This window comes from Homarus americanus, unplaced genomic scaffold (genome assembly GCF_018991925.1).
Source record: "Homarus americanus isolate GMGI-L3 unplaced genomic scaffold, GMGI_Hamer_2.0 scaffold24260, whole genome shotgun sequence".
Lineage (NCBI taxonomy): Eukaryota > Metazoa > Arthropoda > Malacostraca > Decapoda > Nephropidae > Homarus > Homarus americanus.
This window is the reverse complement of record NW_024721079.1, coordinates 8,254,525-8,276,943: the sequence shown is the minus strand read 5'-3', so window position 1 is coordinate 8,276,943 and position 22,419 is coordinate 8,254,525. Positions and strand designations below refer to the sequence as shown.

Sequence of the window (22,419 nt, the reverse complement as noted above, 5' to 3'; positions counted from 1 at the left end):
TATATATATTGTGTTGTTAACGAAGAGAAAACATTGAAACCCCTGTTATTGTGTGTAAATGAGACAAAAAATCAGCAACCTGGGGCTTGATAAATTTTGTGATGCCATACGGCGGATGCGGGAGAAGTAGGCAGGAGCGGAGGAGTATGGTGGAGCGGAGGAGTATGGCAGGAGCGGAGGAGTATGGCAGGAGCGAGGAGGAGGGTGGTGAGTCACTGCTCTGACTGGGTTCTTCCGCCGCTGTTTGCGCCGTAAAAAGTATGACGACGTAAAACGGCGTTGTTGAGATATCGGGACGTTAAAAGATTAGCAGCGTAGTCGAAACAACATTAAGCATTGGCGTAACATTCCATTCTGAATGTAATAGTAAAATATACAAGCAAATGATATATATGGTTGACAATCCTTTCCAAAATCCTTGGGGCCAAGGCATTTTGGATTTTGGAATTTTTTAGTTTCAGAATGGATAGGGTTTTTTTTTTGTGTGTGTGTATTAGCCCACCTGGGCACAAGTCACCTGACCCAATTGGGGCCTGGGGGTGAAAATATAATAACAATTATAAAATAATAATAATAATTCATAGGTCTAGGTCGTTTCTCCTTTTTATCTTTTTCATTCTTGTATTTCTTTTTATTATTATTTATTAATACAGTATTATTCTTATTATTATTATTATAAATTTTATTATTATTATTTATCATTATTTTATTTTTGGTGTATTTTTAATTAAAATTTTATTTACTATGAATAATTATTATTATAATTATTATTATTATTATAATTGATATTACTATTACATTCCCCCATTTTAATGTGGGTCAGTGATCTATGCCTGGGTGGGCTAATCCTGTTAAAAATTGTTCCTAAAATAAAACTTGGTTTCAGAGCTTTTCGGTTTTCGGAATTTCAGATAAAGGGTTGTCAACCTGTGTGTATATATATATATATATATATATATATATATATATGTTTTTTATATTTCTCTCTCTCTCTCTCTCTCTCTCTCTCTCTCTCTCTCTCTCTCTCTCTCTCTCTCTCTCTCTCTCTCTCTCTCTCTCTCTCTCTCTCTCTCTCTCTCTCTCTCTCTCTCTCTCTCTCTCTCTCTCTCTCTCTCTCTCTCTCTCTCTCTCTCTCTCTCTCTCTCTCTCTCTCTCTCTCTCTCTCTCTCTCTCTCTCTCTCTCTCTCTCTCTCTCTCTCTCTCTCTCTCTCTCTCTCTCTCTCTCTCTCTCTCTCTCTCTCTCTCTCTCTCTCTCTCTCTCTCTCTCTCTCTCTCTCTCTCTCTCTCTCTCTCTCTCTCTCTCTCTCTCTCTCTCTCTCTCTCTCTCTCTCTCTCTCTCTCTCTCTCTCTCTCTCTCTCTCTCTCTCTCTCTCTCTCTCTCTCTCTCTTCTCTCTCTCTCTCTCTCTCTCTCTCTCTCTCTCTCTCTCTCTCTCTCTCTCTCTCTCTCTCTCTCTCTCTCTCTCTCTCTCTCTCTCTCTCTCTCTCTCTCTCTCTCTCTCTCTCTCTCTCTCTCTCTCTCTCTCTCTCTCTCTCTCTCTCTCTCTCTCTCTCTCCCTCTCTCTCTCTCTCTCTCTCTCTCTCTCTCTCTCTCTCTCTCTCTCTCTCTCTCTCTCTCTCTCTCTCTCTCTCTCTCTCTCTCTCTCTCTCTCTCTCTCTCTCTCTCTCTCTCTCTCTCTCTCTCTCTCTCTCTCTCTCTCTCTCTCTCTCTCTCTCTCTCTCTCTCTCTCTCTCTCTCTCTCTCTCTCTCTCTCTCTCTCTCTCTCTCTCTCTCTCTCTCTCTCTCTCTCTCTAATATCCATTTTATCTGCTGGAGGTTAGATAATTGGGTTAATAGAATCATGTTTAGATAACCATGGAATAGGTAGATCCAGTCCTTGAAGTCTGGCTCCCGGTGAGATATGCCTGAGTTAAGTGGGTAGTGTTTATTGTTGATTTTTGGCAGTTCTGTGGCTTTTTTTTAATAATTAAACACAACCGAAATATATCAGCACAGATAGCACTTATTTAATTTAGATATAAAGTTATTTAATCAAAATACAAGCTAAAGTAGCACATCCATGGGTTTGCAAACTGCAAAACTTTCAGATTTTCAAATTGAATGGTTAAGGTTTTGTGTTTAATGTTTATTAGTACTGATTGTACTATCACTAATTTCAGGCAGCTTTCTAGTTTGAGATGGAAACTCATGGGATGGGAGATGTGGGTGCCATGCCACCAGTTGACAACAAGAAGTTCTCTCAATTTTGTTCACCAGCTGTTGAATAAACTACAGGTTCATCAGCTTGAAAGAAAGGTGGGTAAGCTTCAGACAATAATTTGATATTATTAAAGTTATATGCATTATTTTGTGAATTTAATATTTTTTTTTAGTTTGTCTGACTTTTCTAACATTGAGGAAGACAAAGTACAGTAATCAAGATTTCCACATTCTTAAATTCTTCCTTCGACAAGTTGATTTTTGACGAGGCTTAAGCAAAAAAATTTCTTGTCCTTTCAGACCATAGTACCATAGTGTATTTCTCCATTACCTACTAGATATCATTAGCTTGTGAGGCCTCTTCCTTTTATTCTACATGATTCAAGCTGAGACTGCCTTACTTCAATTTTCTCATTTTAGCCCCTCTCAACCTGTGTTTGTCTTTATCTGGCTTAGTAATCATTATATTCATATTGACATTCTTCATTTAAGCATCACTGTAGTAGCACTGCTTTGTTGACAGCCTCCCTAACATTGTCTCCTTGAGCTATCTGTTGACACCACCCTGTTGAAATTATTTTCATATAGCTCTTTCAAGTTTTTTTTTTAACCATTTCGTGCATTATTCTCTAAAGAATCCTTATTTTACCAACATAAGTTAAAAACATGGACTCATCTCAGCAACAGCACTTCATTTAGGACTCCATAATATTTTATTAGGATATTAAGTCTCTTGCTTGCTCTCTTTTGAGTGCATTATATAAAAACTGTATTTAAACTTTAACTTATTAACTTGTCTGATATCTTGTAGTATACTGTCCTTTAAATACTCTTCATAAAACAAATGTTTTTCAAACCCGTATTACCTGTATTTTGTATTCAAGCATTTCTTCCTCTGAGAAACACTGTAGCCACTTGGCTTCCACACCTCTATAGGCAACTACAGTATACTAATTCATATTTCATCCTCTTTTATCGATTATTAAATTAATCTCTTAGATTATTTTTTATTTAACCCTTATGTCACGGTAATGTACTGTACAGTATAGTCTGCATTTACTGCGGTCAATTGAACCGTGGAGGTCGCGTAAAATGAAAGCGTAAATGAAATAACAGAACATATGGGATTAATTGAAATAGAGACTGGGCCACCCCAAACTCACTTTTTCACCATAATCGTGCCTTAGTTAGTAAAATAACATCTTAATTTTATGATGGTATGCACACACAATTAATAATTAAAAATATCAATAATATTAGGTTTTATACTTACATTAGCAGAAGCTGGGTCGGCTGCGTTGGAATCGTGGATGGCGGCTGATTCGAGGCAGAGGGCAGATTAGTTGCCGTCCGGTGAATCACTTTCACGACTCACAGAGGTTTGCAGGGCCTCCCAGACAAACCCCTCAAAGTCGATATCCTCACTGTCACTATCACTGACTTGGGCTGGTTGTGGTTGTATTTGTGGGTTGCGGGCGGAAGTCCTCAATACTACGCTGACGACGCATTGATGTTGTCGAGATAGATCTGGATATATGGCTCCATAACTTTCAACAGAAGGTTATTAGATACTTCATACCGATGCTTGTCTGGGTTGTTCAAGGATGAGCTTAATTTCTCCCCAACTCGATGATTTCCTTCATTATCATGGCTTGGTCCAGGTAATTCAGGTTTCTCGGTGGTGGGGTCCAGGAAGCCATTGTGAGGGAATAGCGGGCAGAAGAACTGTATCTGGCGGACTGAGAACAATGAGACAGGCCTGGGTCATGACTTCTACCCTCTGGTGGCAGGGCAGCGTCATGATACATTAGACAATCACAGCTAGTGGTGGAGAATCGCGTGGGTGGTAGGTGCATGGCCCAATCACAGTCTGATCGTCATATGGCGTCAGCGATAACGTAAGAACGGTCTATCGCACCACTCACCGCGCCGCTTCCGCGTATGGTCAAGAATGGACTGCGTGATAAAATGGTGGCGGCGTCTGGACCTCGCCGTGTCGTGACCAAATTTACCGTAATTAAAAATTTCATTCTGTGGCAAGGCACGTAGCGACCAAGCAGCGTAAACACAAAAACCTCGTGAAATTCAGACTATACTGTATTGTAATTAAATGACACCAGCGCTGGCCAATTATTATTTTTCTGTCAGAAATCAATTCAGAATGGTCAAAGGGAACTGAGAGTGAAAAAAAAGATCAGGTTGGTACTAAAGAAGTGAGTGTGAAGACCAATGATTTGGGCAGGATAGAACAGTCCACACCCAGCACTTACTGTATTCATATTGAGCAAGAGGGACATTGGGCTGATAGGCTAAAGTTGTTGCTGCTGCTGGAAGTGTTGACACTGAAGTCTATTCCTGTTGAAAACTGGCTCCTTGTTATTAGACTTTCCACTGAGAAGGTAAGGAGGAGGCTAGTAGGGCAGTGAGATCCTGCTTTGTACACACTCAGACATCATGGTGTCTGAACCTAGAAAATCGTGCCAAAATGACAGTTGTAGGTATTCCTACTACACTTCCTGATGACAAAATAGTCCCAGACGTTGTTGAGAAGAATAATGAAATTCAAGAACTGTAAAATAAAGTCACGGTACAGTTATCCCTTCTTTTCACAAGGATAAAACTTCGCAGTCCTGAAGATGTCACCTGAAGTACGAAATTCAAGGACACATTTATGTTGGACTGAATAGATGCAAAGCTTATGACTCAATGCTACCACTCTAAAAATATGGACACTTTGCTTCCAGGCTGTCCCAGGAAGCCTGGTTCTACAGTTTGTGCCTTCTGTTCAGGCATTCATGGGTCTAGAACATGCTCAAATAAGACTTCACTCTGCTGCACAAATTGTTCCACTTTGCAGTACCACCTGAGTCAGTCAGTCATTTTGCATCAAGTAAAGATTGCCTATGATGACTTCCCAGCATAAAAAGTAATTGGAATCACTTGACTTTACTGGTTCAAAAAAAGAGTAGTGGCTCTCTTGAACCTATACTGTACAGTGGTCCCTCGGTTAACAAACGGTTCGATTAACTAATTTGGTTATAATTACTTCCCATAAGGATCTTCAATTCGGTTAAAGCAAAACTTAGATTACGAAATCCTTCACGACAAACACATTTTGTTATGAACATCAGCTGATGGGCTAGTCTGCCAATTCAGTAATCTGTTCTATGTTTACATTCGTTTTCAGTGGAGTAAATATCAAGAAAGTTGTGCTCTTTAATATTTTTGCATTTTTTTACTAAAATTATTAGTCATTTTAAAATTTATTTAACTAATTGATAATATATGCAGTACAGGAACTAGTTTTTTGTGCCTCATCAGCCGCTTGACTCACCAAACCGGTCAGTTTGGCTGTTGGAGTGAACATCGATTTTGTTGGTGTGAATATTTTTGCATTTTTACATTAAAATTATTGGTCAATCTGAAATTTAGTTAACATATTGATAATATAGCGCAGTGCAGTATTGATTGAAATAAAATAATCTTGAATTACACCTAGTGAACTTCAAATTTTATTGGTGAAATTACTGCATCAAGCATGGGTCCCCTGAAGGTGATTTCTCCTCCATCCTCCTTCTCTTCTCCCTTCTCCCACCCCCACCTCTAATTCCCATCATCATCATCAACCAGGACCTTCTACATACACACCTCAAAGGAAGTGTACTTTACTGCATTTTTTTTTCTTTGTATGTACTTTTCTGTGAGCTGGAACCAATTACCCAATATCCTATTGAAGAATGGATTCGGTTAACGAATGACTCTGTGGAGCAATTGTATTCGTTAACCGAGGACCACTGTATTAAAAGTATAGTAGGCCTGCTTAACCCTTAGGCCCCGGGTGAGGTTCCAGAACGTTTGACCAGCGCCGGGTGGCGTTCCAGAACGCTCGCCTATTCCGCCACTGTTTAAATGCAGCGTGGGTTATCAGGTTCCAGTGTGACTATTTGCCTGTATACGTTTGGACAGGGAAGCTTCCTGAACATAATTACCTTCTTTTTGTTTTTAATTTTTATTGTTTGTTGATTTTATCATGTATCAAGTAATATTGAAAGTTGTGTAGTTGTATTGTAGGATAGTATTACTGTAAAACAATGCTATGATCATGTTATAAGTGTTTTTATTTGTGGAATTATTATTATTTGATGCATTTGCTCTACCAAACACAAAAGCCAGGTAGACTGGCTACCCACTGGTGATTGTTGCCAAGAACTTTTTATGAAAAAACAAATAAATATTCTAAATAATTTTATAGCAAATAAGTATTAAGATCAGTAAATACATACATTGTTGGCCACTTGGACACAAGGGCAAGCTAAAAATAGTAAGCTAGTGCGTAGGACCATGAGGTCAGCAGTCAAATCAACACTGTCTTATCTCTCCCGTCCTCCCTCCCTCTGTCAGAGAATGTTTCTCAAGGGTTATCACGGTATATAGTTTTCTTACTTATTTTTTATTGTTTTATCATTTTAAAGGTTAAAAATAATTTTTGGAAAATTTGATTTTCTCGATTTTACCGGGTGGTGGTACTGCCACCAGCACCCTAACCCGGGCAGGGTTAATATCCATGCAATCAGAAACAGAATGTGTAACATTTATAAGTTTCTGAGGATTTCAGCTGGTTCCTCTGCATAAATGAAATGTGGTTGTATGAGTCAGACATCAACATTATTCATAATGCTCTTCTCAAGACATTCTCTTGTTCATGTTCCCAGACCTGCTGCAGGAGCCTGGGTTGTGGAGTGGTGCTGTATTCTGTAGACCTGCTCAACACTAGACTGATTAGTAGCGACTGTTTTTTCCTCCTTTGAATTTATTGAGGCATTAATAAATCTTCATTGTCAAGTTATTAAAATTGCTGTTGTTTTTCGTCCGGTTACAGGTACAGATAAGAAGTTCATGGATGAATTTGACTTGTCTTGAGACTTTTCTTAGGAAAGAATGGCGATGGTTGATCTGTGGTAACTTCAATTATCAGGTTGACATCCCATCTCTGAAACCCTTTTCTCACTTCAGTTCTTGCAAATTCTCAATCAAAAAATTTTGTCAATCATATGTAGAAACATAGACTAGACCATGATTGATCAGGAAGTTGATCATTCTTTGAACTGGGTTGACTCTCTGATTTGACTTCTGACAAGATGGTTAAATTACATAATGATGTCTTTAGACCATTATTATCTTGAAGATCACGGAGAAATTACAGTACGAGATGACTCTCCATAGTATGACTCATCTATAAGTTCTCCTTTTAGGGATTGTAGAAGTGCTGAATGAGTGGCAGGCGGTGAAAAAACTATACTAGATCAGAGTATATGGCTGAGAATAGGGCTGTTGTTTGTTCAATGAGCGCGTAATGTAGCCTCTTGTGTCAGTGATCAGAAAAAAGTATGCTGATATGAATGGGCTGGAACTACTATGCCTTCTTCCACTTCAGATACTCAGCTTGCCTCAGATTTTTCTTGTTTTTTTATGGCAAAGATATCACATATTAGAAATGGCCTTCATGTTTCTTTAATGAGAATTTTCAGTAGAATTTCAACTTGAGTTACCGTTATGCCATAAACTTCACTCTTTCACCATTTTGTCCTGTAGGGGTAAACAACATTCTGGGCTATATAAGTTTGTGTCGTCTTGATCCTGTAAATGTATCTAAGTTACCACTTGCTTTTGAACATGTTGCAGACTTCATGTAGAATCATAAATAAATGCTTTGCAGAGGGAATTTTGTGCTATCTGAGAAACAGGCTTTATTGATGCACAATGGGTTATATATTCATGTTCCATTTTCTCTTGTGATACATCCATGTAACACAAACTCCAAGCTTCCTTGTATACTTTTGTGCGAGTGTCCTGCATAGGCAACAGCATGGATGAAAATGCACAAATTGAGGAATTCGTGTTTTAAGATATGCTGCTTGAACAACTTCTTAATGAGAAACAGTATAAATTAGATGTAGATAAAACTATGGAGTGAAATGAAGATGATTGAATACCTTATATTTCTATGTAATACAGTATTTCTTTGTTTTCCTCAGCACCTAGAGGATGAAATTGTAACAACAAAAGCAATGCTTAAGAAAATGAGCGATGAAGCTTATGTTCGACAAAATATGTATGACAAGAGAGCAGCAACGACTCCTGAGGCAGATACCAGCTGGGCATCATTCAGAGAGAGTGGGTAGGAACACAGAAACAATGCAGAGAGAGATGATAAATCTTGCATCTCAGTGCAACCAGTTGAAGGAGGTGAGTACTTGAATAGCTTTCCCAGTGGAGTTAATGCAAGAGCAGACATGTTGTCATCATTGGAATCGATTGCACATTTTGGGGATTTTTTAATCGTGTCGATTGCATTGCCTTGGAAACAAGAAACGTGTCGATTCCAAGGCAGAAGGAATCGTACTCTTGATTACATTCCATGATTACAACATATCAATTGACATTGTGAAAACAAAGGTAATTGTAATCGTAATTAATTACATTTCTGGAGGAATCAAAACATGTGTGCCAAAGAGTTAAGATATTTAAGCGGGCTGAATTGAACTGGTGAAGGTTATATAACATTGGTAAAACACTGAGGTAGGGAGGTTCCTTAGCGCTAGTACACAATAGGATATTAATGGGATTTGATAAGCAAAGGTTTTACAGAAGGTAATTTCAACAGAAAAGGCTGGGCCATCCTAGATACTCTAATTGACTAATAGGGGTTAGCTTAAAAAGGAGGCAAAGTATGCCAACTCCACACCCAGCTTATGGATGACAGCAATATTCCATCTGAGGGCACACATAACTTACATAAATGGCTGTCAACTGTTTTTCTGTGAAGTACAACCTGCCTCTGAACATGATCACAATTTCTCTGAAGTAGTTTCAGCTAAATTTAAAAACAAAATCTCAAGGTAAAACTTTAAGTGAGGGTGATGCATAAAATCTCAGTTTTGTGTGATGGTGGAATTATAGTGTCGAAATGTGAATTAATTTGTGTAGTATCATGCTTGCTATAAGTATTGTGTATTATGATTTAGAGGTAGAAGGCAACTAACAAATAGGGAGGTACAGTTGTGGAATTGTGGTAACCCTTGTTTCCAAGCTGCCAACCTATATGTGCCCCTATAGCTAACCTATCCACCAATCACATCGTTGTTACACAACCAAACAAATCCATTCATAAATGGTGATACTACTACTGCGATGTTGCCAATTGGAGACTAGGAACACATTTCTGCAACTGTACTACCACCTGTGAAGATATTGGAAGCATGATGTGTTGTCTAATGGTAGATCCTGCTGCCATATGGCATCTCAAAAATTGTGACCAAATCCCAGGTTGCTGATCTGACTTTTTGCCTCATTTACACACAATGGACGAGTTGAAGGTTGAAATTTTTTCATAAGATGGCAGGTCAATGGGTAAAGAAAATGCTTAAATTAACTATGGTAATGATATTTTTAAATAAATTGGGACAAAAGGTGTAAAAATGTAAGGGTTAAAGTTGCTAAAAGTCATGTGACTGCAAAAAGCTCTGTGATTGGTTGTGAAATCACTGGTTGGGGTGAACTTCCCAGCAGGAGGCACCCAGCTGTAGTTGTCCAACCTCCTTGGCTGATCGCCTCAGTAAATAAACATTATTAGATAATTAATTGTGCTTTATTGTGCAACACAGTAATGCTATATTGAATATATAAATATTACTAAGCACATTAACTAATTCAATGGATAATAGCTGCCCATACAACAAATTTCATAGTATAAACATTCCAAATGATATTGATATTATTTTGGTTTTGGTCATCTGGGGAACCTTAAGATTCTAACTATGGGATTAAGTACTTTAAACAATAAGACACATTATCTCTACAGGATTTGTCACAAAACATTTTTCGATCGCATAAGAAAATACAGGTTATGGTAAGTTATAAGGTTAGCTTAACATACATCGGTAAGGGGTGGGGAGGAGGGTGTTAACTCAAAACTAGTGATTTCCGATAGAAATGAAGTTCAAAATCATTCATAGCACATCACAAACCACCAGGAAAAAAAAAAACAACATAGTCTGCATGTCTTAAGTACAGGGATGACCATTAGTGAATCATCAAAACAGTAACAGCACTATGTTGTCATGTTTAGCTAACACCAGGCATTATCAAAACAAAGTCCAGACAATGCCATCACTTCTAAATATACTCGTATCTCCATCTAGTACTGATATACTCTGTAAATGTACCGAAAAAAAAAGAGAAAGTCTACCAGGTAAAAGTACATGACAGCTGAGCTGGTGTGAACATGGGAGTTTTTATGTCCAAAAGAACATAAGAATGGAGGAAACTGCAGCGGGCCATACTGGGCAGTCCCATTTACACCCAACCGCTAATGCTCATATATCCATCTAACCTATGTTTGAAGCTGCTCTTCACGGCACATTTCTACACTTACGAAATGTCCATGACTTAGACCATAAAAAAACACCCTTAAAACTTACCTGAACATGGCATTTGGGGTCTGAAGAGGCCATCCTTTCTACTACTTACGACTGCAGCCCAGCTGTGTTTGAAACTAGTGGCGGTCCTGTTTCCAGAAAATATAGTTATCTCTACTATTATAGCAGGACTTTAAACTTTTATTACAAATTATATATACGGTATAACTCTACTAACGTGGCAGAGTGTATTTCTTGTGTTTACCCAGTACCGTCAACTCGTCCATTACAGGGTCTCAATTGTTTTTCTCTTACTTTGACAACACTATATATATATATATATATATATATATATATATATATATATATATATATATATATATATATATATATATATATATATATATATATATATATATATATATATATATATATATATATATATATATATATATATATATATACATACACAGTAGAAGTCCAAAAATCCGGACTGCTTGGGGATTGGGTCGGTCCGGATTTTCCGGATTCTCAGGCAGTACTTTTAAAATTCAAATTTAAGGAGGAATAAAGAAGAGATGAACAGGTGCATTTTGATAGTTTATTCATTAGCAAATATAGCATGCTTCATTTATCAAAACGAGCAGTTTTAATGAAAAAGCTGTGAATTCTAGAATTTTATTCTTTGCCTTTTTTATATCATAAATTGTAGACTTTCCAATGTCGTATGTTTCCATTAGAACAGTATTGCTCACACCACGTTCTAGTTTCTTAATTATTTCAAGTTTGTCACTCAATTTCAACGTGTTCTTCTTTCTCTTCACACAACGAAGTTTATCTACTTTAGGAGCCATTATTATGGGCTTGTACAGTACTCTGTAAATGGAAAGAGTAGGACTCAAAATATTATTATATTTCAATGGTATTCTATTCATACTGTGCTTGATGTAATGCATTCACGGAAATGTAATATTTTTGCTGAAATGACGTACGTATTACAGTGGAAAGTGTGATAAAATCGTGACGAAAACAATGACTTTCGCTTTCTTTCGTTCAAAAGATGTTACCGTAATCGCTTTTCGAATGGTTATCAGTTAAAAAAATGTTGTATTACAATAATATTCTATCCTAATTGACTTGAATAAATACTATGATACCATATTTCTGAATATTTTCATTAAAATCCATAGAAATCATTTTCCTTGTCATTGTCTGCAGCACCAAACAGCTTCTCCCAGTCCTCTCCTTGAACAGGGCTAGAGGGTACGTGTTTTTCGAATCGTTTTCAGTCAAAAAACTATTACATCACACATATATTTTACCTAAACTGCGCCTGAATGAATATATTCTCGGAAATAAATAGTAGTTTTGCTGAAAGGTGATGTATTTCAATGTAAAATAGGGATTAAATACACGATGAAAACAAAAGACTTTACCTAAGCTTCCGATGTTCTTGAGATGTTACTCGTTTTTTTAATAGTTTTCGGTTAAAATTCTGTTATATTACAATGATATTCTATTCATACTGTGCTTGATATAATACATTCACGGAAATGTAATATTTTTGCTGAAATTACGTACGCATTAAGTAATGATAAATATACTATTATCACTACAATAGTATTTATTAAGTAGTGATATATACACTGCAATAGTATTTATTAAGTGTTGATAAATACACAACTGTACTCTACTAATTTACTAAGTGTTGAAGACAGACATTGTGGTAAGCTGATCAGCTTTTGCTCTGTAAACAAATGAATATGAAATGACTCATGTTCAGTGTGGAATTATTTTTTCAGGAAAGCTGGTTCTTTTAGGTTAATATTTTATCAACCTGGCACCAAATGATTCTAAATTACTATATGAGAATTATGGTGAAATTGCATAAAGAAGTGTTCAAGGAATCTTGGGGAATGGAGCCACCCACCCATGCTACCCCTCTCCCAGCTGCTCCTAGATAACAGATAAACACTCGTCTTCTACGTCTTCTACGTACAATATACCCCTACATTTCTTTGCTCTTATTTTTATCTTTATAGTTCTGTACAGTATACAGTTTTCTCTGTATTCATAAGACAAATTCTGTGGTTACTTGCATATAACACTGCAATAAATGACAATCATCTCGGTGACAACAGTTGTTGACAACCAGATTTATAAATCTGATTTCATATTTTTTTTATTGTTGATGTAATATTCTTTTAATAACTTTGTTATACACTTAAAGACCGTAGCTGTTGAAGTGCAGTAAAAACATGACAACAACTGATTTTCTTTAAACAGTTCAGATAAACAGTGTTATCTTCAAACAACCCCTTCCCCATATTTGCTTTTTTCGTACTTTCACATTTTTCGGACTGGGGTCTGCCCCAATTAGTCTGATTTATCGAGTTTCTACTGTATATATTTTTGGCCCCCCAGTAGTCCCCGATGTGGGTCAGTGACCTGTGCCTGGGTGGGCTAATCCCCATAAAAATAGTTACAATTAAGGAAACCTAATTGGATGCTCCCCACTCAGCTATGTAGGCAAGGTCATCCAGTAGAAAATCTTTTGTCTGGAATTCAAAATTTTATCTCTTGAGACTGGTGCAATCAGAGCGAAAGTTCTGTGGAGAACTGAGTCTTCTGCATTGGAGTGTGTAGAGTTGTTTGTCATTGAAAGTCCAATAATCCATATGAAGAAAAAAGTTAGTACTAGTATGAAACACTAAGGAACTCTGGCACTGTGTGGCCTTAAGAATCATTGTTCCTCTTTTATAGCAATTTTTAGCTTCTTAGATCTTATACTTAATGGATAAGACAGTTGTGGCTGATCTTCAGATTAGCCCTAGTTGCTTAAGTCTTGGGCTTCCCCGGGTGCCAAGATATAAAAACTGAGCAGGCATATTGATTAATTTATCTTTCAAAGCTTATTTCTAAAATGGAATTTCAGAATCAGTCCACCGTATCTCATCACAATAATTTATCTTTCAGGAAAAAGCATCACTGAAGGATGAAGCCGATTCTATGAGGAAAGATATTGAGAAACTGAGGCAGATTGTGAGGCATTATGAAAAAGTGAAGGTAATGCTGTACAGTAGAGTTCTGCATAATCTTTTGTTTGATTACTACATTATTTTGGTGATATTGTGCAGCATTTTTCTACTTATAAGTGGGATGGATCAAGGGCTACATAAATATCATGAAAGGAAGGGAGTGCTAAGGAGAGTGGTGTAAGATAAGCAAGGAAAGCAAGCACTTACCTATGTTCCATACATGATTATGGATTTGTATATGATAATAATTAGGCAGTCCCTTAGTTACGAACACCTGCATTTACAAACGGGATCCCAATATAGTCATCACAAAAATCTGTAACTTAAATTCCATTTTTTTACATTACTTTTGTGGAAATTATTTTGTATAAATCTACGTAGTATATTAAATTGTAAATAAAACTTCGTAGCGACTTGCCCCGCAGAGTCCTAAAGCACCTCCAGAAATTTGGATAGTGGGTTTCTACATGAATTTAAAGTGTAATAGGCTTGTTATCAGGGGCATATCATGGAGTTCACACAGTATTTCATGTCATCCATGATTCACTTGTATAAAAATATAAATAGTACCAGTAGTGTTGGATTATTACTACTGTATTATATATAAGTAATCTGATGAGTGTAGGTAACCATCAGATGTTTCACCAGGTTGAGACGAGCTATAACTCTTTCTCATCAATGACTTTAATTCTGGTAAATTAGTTTATATAAATAAGCTAATAATATATTATCATTGTATATTTACTTTTAACTATAAGAAGCAACAAGGAGTTGTCCGAGTAGACCTTAAACTAATAAATTAGTTTAGCGATACATGTTGAATGGTGATTGGTTCCCATGTCTTCAGCTGGGACACACAGGCCTGTGGCCTACGGGACTGACAGAGCTGTTTGCACAACCATCCCGATCACACATCCATCAATGATAACCAACTTTGTGTTTTTTACACATTAACCAAGTTGGACATCAATGTAGCAACTTCAACACTGGCTGAAGTCTTCATAGAACTTCATTAGAGTGTCATAACCCGCCCTATGATAACGCCAAGTACTGTATCAGATAGCTAGAAGAGAAAAGTGATTTCGTAGGAAAAGAGGGAGGAGATAAGCCTCCATTTTTCAAGTTATTAAATTAATTTATTTATTATGTGTGTAAAAATAACCACAACGTTCAGTATTTTGTATTATATTACACCACTTTATTTACTGTATTTACTTTATCTATTATGCATGGGATATTATTGTTGTTTTGTAACCTAGCCTAAATTATGGAATTAATACTCTGACTTATGAACAGGGTCCAGGAACATAACCCGTTCATAACTCGGGTGTCGGGTACTACTTGTGCATAGATTTACTGTTTATTAACCTATAATTTTAAGTTGGAATGTTATGATACTTGAGGTTTGTCATTTTCAGGGCCATCATCATCATCATCACTTTACGGCTATTTTCCACACTTGCATGTAATTTCTTATAATCTCTCCCCATGTCATTCCTGGCCTACCTCTGGCTCTCCTCCTGTCCACATTTTGACTTACACATCTCTTAAGCCAACTGGTTTCTAGGGCAGTTCATGAAAATCACTGAGTACTTGAGGATTGGCAGGTGGGGAAAAGTATAGATATAAGTGAAAGTGCCATGCTATTAGTGCAAGGAACACCGGCTACTACTTTACTACTAATGACAAAAAAGATGTTTGAGTGCATTATTGATGCATGGTCAAATAGCTGAAATAATATTGCTTGTCAGTTGCTATTACCTGATTGGAATGGGACACTGCTAAGGTAGATTTGTATTCTTAATTGATGCTTCATTTTGATTAGATATGTTTAAATAGGCTTTATTGATAAAAATACTACACTTAGATGTAGCAGATGTCAAAAAGTAGCTACTTCTTAAAGTGTCACGTGATTTCCCATAGACCATCATCATCACTGTTTTATGGCCTTCCTCCACACCTGTTAGGTTAGCCATGTTATGAATTGAGATATGTTATACAGTATACTGTACAAAAATATTCCATCTGATAAACTCAATCAAAAAGAAATTAAGGGCACATTGTCTGGACTCTGATGTGATCAACTTGGGGACCATCAGCACCCAGGACACCAACCCCACTGTGGATGTTCATGTGGAGAGTACATTCCTACACACTCCCTGTGCAGCAATAGGCTCTGCTTGGAGGTGCTTAACAAAGGTTGTACCTCACAGACAACTCATTTTACCCTCTTGATCATGAAATGTGATATTTTGTGCCTTGAGCCTCTATTTTATGCAGTGAAGTATCTGCAGACAATGTAATTTTTATTTTTATTTTTTTCATTTATTTATTTATTTACTTTTTTTTTTTTTTTTACCAGCTTACCTTGGAGGAGACCCAGGATCACTTTGCAGCAAGTAGGGAGGAAACAGCAGAACTAGCAAAAGAAAATTACAAATTAAACCACATCCTGCAGGAGAAACAAAGATGTCTACAAGAGTTAGAAGAGGTAATGATACAAAGTTAGAGCCTGGATGAATTAGGGCATGTTCAAATTGTTATGTTCATTGTGAGAGGCCCTAGTGGGAAGTGTTGTGTAGTGGTGGGGGACTTGAGGCCATTGTAATCGCTTGTTGGAGCGATTGTGGTTGTGCAGGACAATAAGACCCTCTACGTTGACACGAAGTGTATAATTCGGTCAAAACCTGTTGAATACATCTCACATGTAACAACTGCTGCTACATCAGGACACACAGTTTGAACAATATGATCAATGTACAGTACATAACTACAATTATTAAAGTCGTTTCGTGTTCTCAGAGGATTCAACAGTTCACAATCACACTCACGTTTTACGGGTCTAGGGGCAGACCAACGAGAACAAATACGATGTCCTGCAAGAGAAATATTGGCTGACGAGAATCAAGATGTTGCCTCTACAGGAGAAGGCGATAGTCTGCCCTCAGGCTGTCTCATGGGTAGCTGTGGGCCTTCAGCCCGCTTAGTCAGCTATCTTAGTTGTAAACAGTCTCTTCACTTCTTCCTCTCTCCCTCTTATTCTTTCTATTCTGCCTGTAGCTTCACTTACACATGTTACTGGCTCACACAATTGTGCGTGGCGGTAGCCGTCATGTTGATGTCATGATCACAATAGGGGGAGGGGGGTCATCAGGGAGGGATAAGACTAAATGGCTCTTTTGAGTTGCAAGCCGTGAGAGCTGGCTAGTGGCACCTTTCCTCTGGCCCAGTCGGCCAGGGCTGGAGAGTAGGTCTCCTGTGTGTTTGCCGTACATGACGACCCGTAAGGCTGTGAGACAGGAATCCTGGAGGTTGAGCGATGTTGCATGCTGCTCACTGTGGTTAGCAATGCACCTCTTTGGTCCCTTATTCTGGTTAGGCTGGTCAAAATGGTTGGCCTCTGGGCCAGTCATTTGGCTAGAGTCAAGCAGGCACTACAAAGTCGGCACCCCATTTGGTCCCTCGAATATCATCAGACTTAATGGTAGCCTCCAAATACCTCCCCACTACCCCTGGGACCATTGTGTGCTTCACCTTGTTGGGCTCCATGGTGAGTGAGTGGGGTGCACAGGTGAAAGCCTAGTAATAAATTTTTATGACATCCATACCCATAAATTTCTGGCTTGATTCCAACCCTAATGATCCCTGCTCATTTATGAACAACTCTCCTGGAACGCCTTCTTTAGTGGTCACTCTGGAGCCGTTTGTGCCCAGCAGTGGCGGACATTCTCGCCAGCATGGGGGACGTCCTTCTCGGCAGAGTTCTGTCATGAGAGAGACCCAACCTGGTGTCTTTGAACCTGACTCATAGGATAAATATTTAGTCTTATTATCAATTGAGATTAATCTAAAAGACCAGAATGTTTTTCAGATGTACCGAGATATTATACAAGCTTGTGGATCTGCACCAAAAGTTGTGCCCCAAACCTTTTGGTGGAGGTGTCATCATCAGAGATGAGTAATAAACTTAGCACTTGGGGTTTTATATCTAAAACTGTGCATGATATGAAATATCACTTTAGGGTTTTCATATGCAAATTTGCATATGAAGTAAAAAATTTAAATAAAATAATTTTATGTTTTTGTATGAACTCTAGACATGCAAGTCACATATTTGGGAAGGTCGGCTTGATCTAGCAACTATTTAGATTGCACTCCAAGGTTACCACACCAGTGTTTAAAGGACCTAGGATATAACCTTGACCCATATTTATCATTTCTTGTAGCTTGTGCTAATTTCTCGTGCATCACAGTGATTTCATTTATTCATAACAGTTTAGTGAGAGTTTTGAACCATGTGTCGTGTTGCTGGTGAGGGCGGAGGGGTGGGAAACTTTAAAAAAATTGGGTAAGGAGATTGCACCATGTGCTTATAGTGTGGTGCCTCCTGATGCCTCTCCCATTGTCCCTGGCCTTTCCAGTGTAAGTGATAGTTTGTCTGGCCCTTCAACAAACAGTCTTAGTGCTGTGATTCAATATGTACAATTACTGTATCTTGCTCCCGGAGGAAAAAAAATATATAATCTACTCTTCCTGGGCGCGCTCATCAGAATGCAAAATTTACATCACTATTACCTAACAAAATATTAATTTTTTTACAACTTTTCTTCTATAACTATTTTTGCTTAATATGTACACTTTATAATGGAATAAGATTCATATTGCAATCACATGAAATAATGTAGGTATAAAGTGATGTATAAATATTTCCATCAAGTATAAAAAAATTTTTTGTTTACCTGTGCTTATTTATAAAAATGATTATTTTATTGCGATTACTTATATAAAACTGTTTGTAGATAATTTATTTACAATGCTAATGCAGTAAATGCCACCTTTTTATCTCAAATAGCAAACTTGCTATGACTCATTATGTACAATTATCTCTCGTGTGGTTGGTCAGGGGCAGTAAGGTGAGTAACAGGCCAGACCCCGAAGCGTCTCGTGGGAGAGCACCTCCCCAATCCCAAGAGTGTTAGGACTCTTAAATGTATTGCTGGAACTACAGTGTCTTGCTTCCCACACAGCAGTATGAAGCAGACCGGAGGTGTGGTGTATTGTACTCAGCTACTCCAACACGTGGAAGAAACCCTCCAACAGGAGTTTGTGGATCAAAAGGTAATAAAGGGAGAAGAATCAAGAAAAAGAAAAATGGAATTTTAACTTCTACTCCCTCTCTGAGGATCACATTCAATCGATTAACTCTTCCTGAGACCCAGATGTTAGCTTCGTATAGAGCATAGAATAAAGATTAGGCCATACATGCTCATGCCAAGAAGAAGTTTTTATTGCCAAAAGTTTGAACATGTAACCATGAACTGTCACAAACATATACCGTACACAGTCTACCTGCTGTGTGTGCCTCATGTGGGCTAATGCTCACAAGGATGAAGAGTGTATTACTTGTGGAGAGATGTGTGTAGTAAACCCTTGATAACTTGGCATTCGATATATCGGAATTTCATATAATTCGACACATATATGGTCTCAGAATTTATTATAAAAGAACTCTAGAAATGCCGAGTTATATAAAATTATCTGGGAAAATCTCGGCATATTTGACCACGTCGGTAGTACTCACCACTCTGCGCTCCACGCTTAGTCAGTCTGATGTTTGTTATTGTTGTGGTCGGGTGAGCGCTGGCTCACTCCACCCAGTGCATGGACGTGGGAAGGGAAGGTGCTTTAGCACCCTAATATGTGGGTATAAGGTACTATACATTGCACCACAGTATCTAGGGCACCAGAATTAATGTTCAGCACCCACTGGTATAATTTGGTTCCTGCGGTACTGACCCAGTAACACCCAACAACCTCCCACATTCATGTCAGGCCCCTGTATGCTGAACGTCTCCACTATTACGGTATGTTAACAATAAAATTGATACTGTACATAGCATATCATAAAATATAATAGCACATATTTGATGTAAAAAATAGCTCCTTCCACACTCAAACCATCATCTAAGCAACACCACAGTTCAGCCAGGTAGTCAACCAGCTGACTGAGATATATATGCGTGCGTGCCTGTAATGTCATATGGAGGGAAGCGGGTGAGTTAGCAACTCATTACAAATCACTACCTTCACATATGTTCACCTCAGAGACACACACACACACACTACATCCTTGACCACTGGAGGGTCAAGACCCATCGGGCGCCCGCTCCTGCTGTGGAGCTGCCCCGGCCAATGTTGGCCCATTCCCCAAGTCCCTCTTCTCGACCCATCCTCACCACCGGGATATCAACATAATCCCGCCAAAAGTGACAATTTAATTTTGGAAGGAAGTGGGATCAGTGTTTAAGCCAATGAATTCAGCACTAAACAGTACCAGCGAGAGCCGTGACCCACCAGTGAGGTCCACACCCAGATATAAGCGCCCCTGGGAACCCATCACCATCTTCTGACCAGGCAGTGTTAATCAATTCACCCTGGGAACAACCGTGGGTCGGTTTTACACCTGACCATAAGATAACACACCACCACTTAGCAGAGGGTGAGGTACTGTGACACCACACCACAGTGTCTCCATAACCACATGAGGTCCTTCACATCAACACCAATGGACGAGTTACTGCACCACATGACCTATGTGACCTCACGCAGTAGGGCAAGAGACCATCCTGGGCCATCAACTGCAAACTATAATTTGTGTGTTCAATTCATGTTCCTTCTTCTTTTAGTCATGAATGCTTTTGTGAAAGACCCACCTACCCCTTGTATTTGTTTGTAATAAGTCATTTCTGTCCAATGTATATTTTCTGCCTTTGGGTTGCTGAACTTTTTTAAATAAACTGTTAATTATTACTATTATATTACACGCGCATGCACACACACACACACACACACACACACACACACACACACACACACACACACACACAATAAGCCACAGAAAGCAAGTCACAACTTCTTCAAGAAAAATTTGGCATGAAAAAGTAAATTTTTATAAACCATAGTACTGTAAAACAGTTATTCAGGGGGTCTCTGAGTTATAAACGGGTTCCGTTCTTGAGAACGTTTTTAAGTCGGATTTGTAGGTAAGTCGGAACACATGCTATGTGCATACCGTACTTACAGAACAATGTTTAAAATCCCACTGTATCTTAGCTTAAGTCCTTATGTACATCTAAAATCACTTAATTTAAGACAAAAGAAGAAATAGAATGACAAAATATAGTAACTTAAAGTAAAAAATAAGTCATCAGGTAAATAAAATACTGTACTGTAAATTTCAAGTTTATCCCCGTTCGTATCGGTGGGCATTCGTAAGTAGGACGTTCGTAAGTCCCCTGATTGTTATTTATATTTACAATTCACAATTCAAGAAAAGTCATATTTGTTTTCACTATAATAAAATATGACATTTATGTACAGTCGACCCTCGTTAATTCGGACCCCTTTAATCCGGATTTCGGATAAATCGGACGAAATCTGAACTAAGCTAGGGACTGTTCTTATCAAATTTCTGGTTCTGGGATTGTCTCATTTGCAATTGGGGTTGCAATTTCAAATTCTGTGTCATTACTAAGGAATAACGAAGTCTCTGGTGCACTGCACTCTAAGATTAAGAGAAAACGGAGGACTCAGGCGTCCTGAAGCGAGAGAAAACGGACTCCTATGACGGGGCACTCAAATAAACATACACATAGCTACATGTTTTGTGGACTACCCACTGTACAGTATCCTTTTCATCACTTTGTAATAAACCTAGTCATGCCTATGTGTGTTTCTGATAATTACCATAACATTATATCTTTAGTGGGTCTGAATGAAAGCGGTTGTACAAACACAAGCACGTATCTAGGACATTAACCGGCGCATGACTGTATAATGCAATATTATGCAATATTAACCCCTAAATCGGTTAATTCGGACAATTGGCTAAAACAGACACCCTTCCCCCCCTATTAGTCCGTTTTAACGAGGGTCAACTGTAGATTAAGTAATATTGTCTGTAATGTCTGTGACAAATAATATATTTTAAATTTATTAATTAATTATTAACCATAGTAAAACAGTTGTGTGGGTGAAGCCTTGAAGGGTGCAGTATGGGTGTGGGGAGATACCACGCAGCCGCATAACTAGAGGTCTGATGAGGTGACGTGACGTGACGTCAAGACAGGTGGCAGTGGCCATGTCAATGGACTTTCCCTTTGATCTTCTTGTGTCCATTAGCACCTTGACCACCCACCTCACCTAGCCTACCTTCTCATCCCCTCACTTCTCCCCCACCTTTCCTTCAAGGGCTTATTCTTCCTGTTAGATGTTAGTTGCTCTTTGCATGTTCCTGTCCCTTATATGAATTTCAAAGAGGTTGTGATTCTAAAATGCTTTACATTATTCCATCTTAGATATAAAGCCTGTATCTATACGTATGTGTGAGACTGAGTGTGTTTAAAATTCTGCTTAAATAACTAAGTTACCCCCCCGCACCCACCAGATGTTACGTGGTGCAAAAAATTCAGCCACTTATCAGTTAGAATTGAAATGTGACATCACCACAGCCACATCCTAAGTCTTAGTCAGACTTAGTCACTATGGAGACAGCATTTACCCACAAACTCCTCAACTGAAGGAGCTTGATAGCCACTTGGAATACCCAGGGGATGGAATGGAGCTACTGAGGTCTTTCCCGACATTGTGACTTATCTCTCAGGCTTAATACTGTACCCCACTACCTGCATCTGCTGCTTGTGAGCGTCAGTTTAGTCATGTTGGGCTTATTATTTATTATGTATTTAATTAATTTATTAGGCCCCA

The 22,419-nt window shown here is 38.3% G+C and overlaps 1 protein-coding gene across 1 annotated transcript in view; it reads left to right on the top strand.

Moving 5' to 3' along the window:
- The window catches only part of LOC121861527, a gene marked incomplete at its 5' end in the record, with an annotated part of 64,271 nt that overhangs the window by 9,628 nt on the left and 32,224 nt on the right, over nt 1–22,419 (top strand). The window contains 2 exon segments of the mRNA XM_042359360.1: nt 13,592–13,681; nt 16,016–16,144. Coding sequence (XP_042215294.1) covers nt 13,592–13,681; nt 16,016–16,144 — 219 coding nt within the window.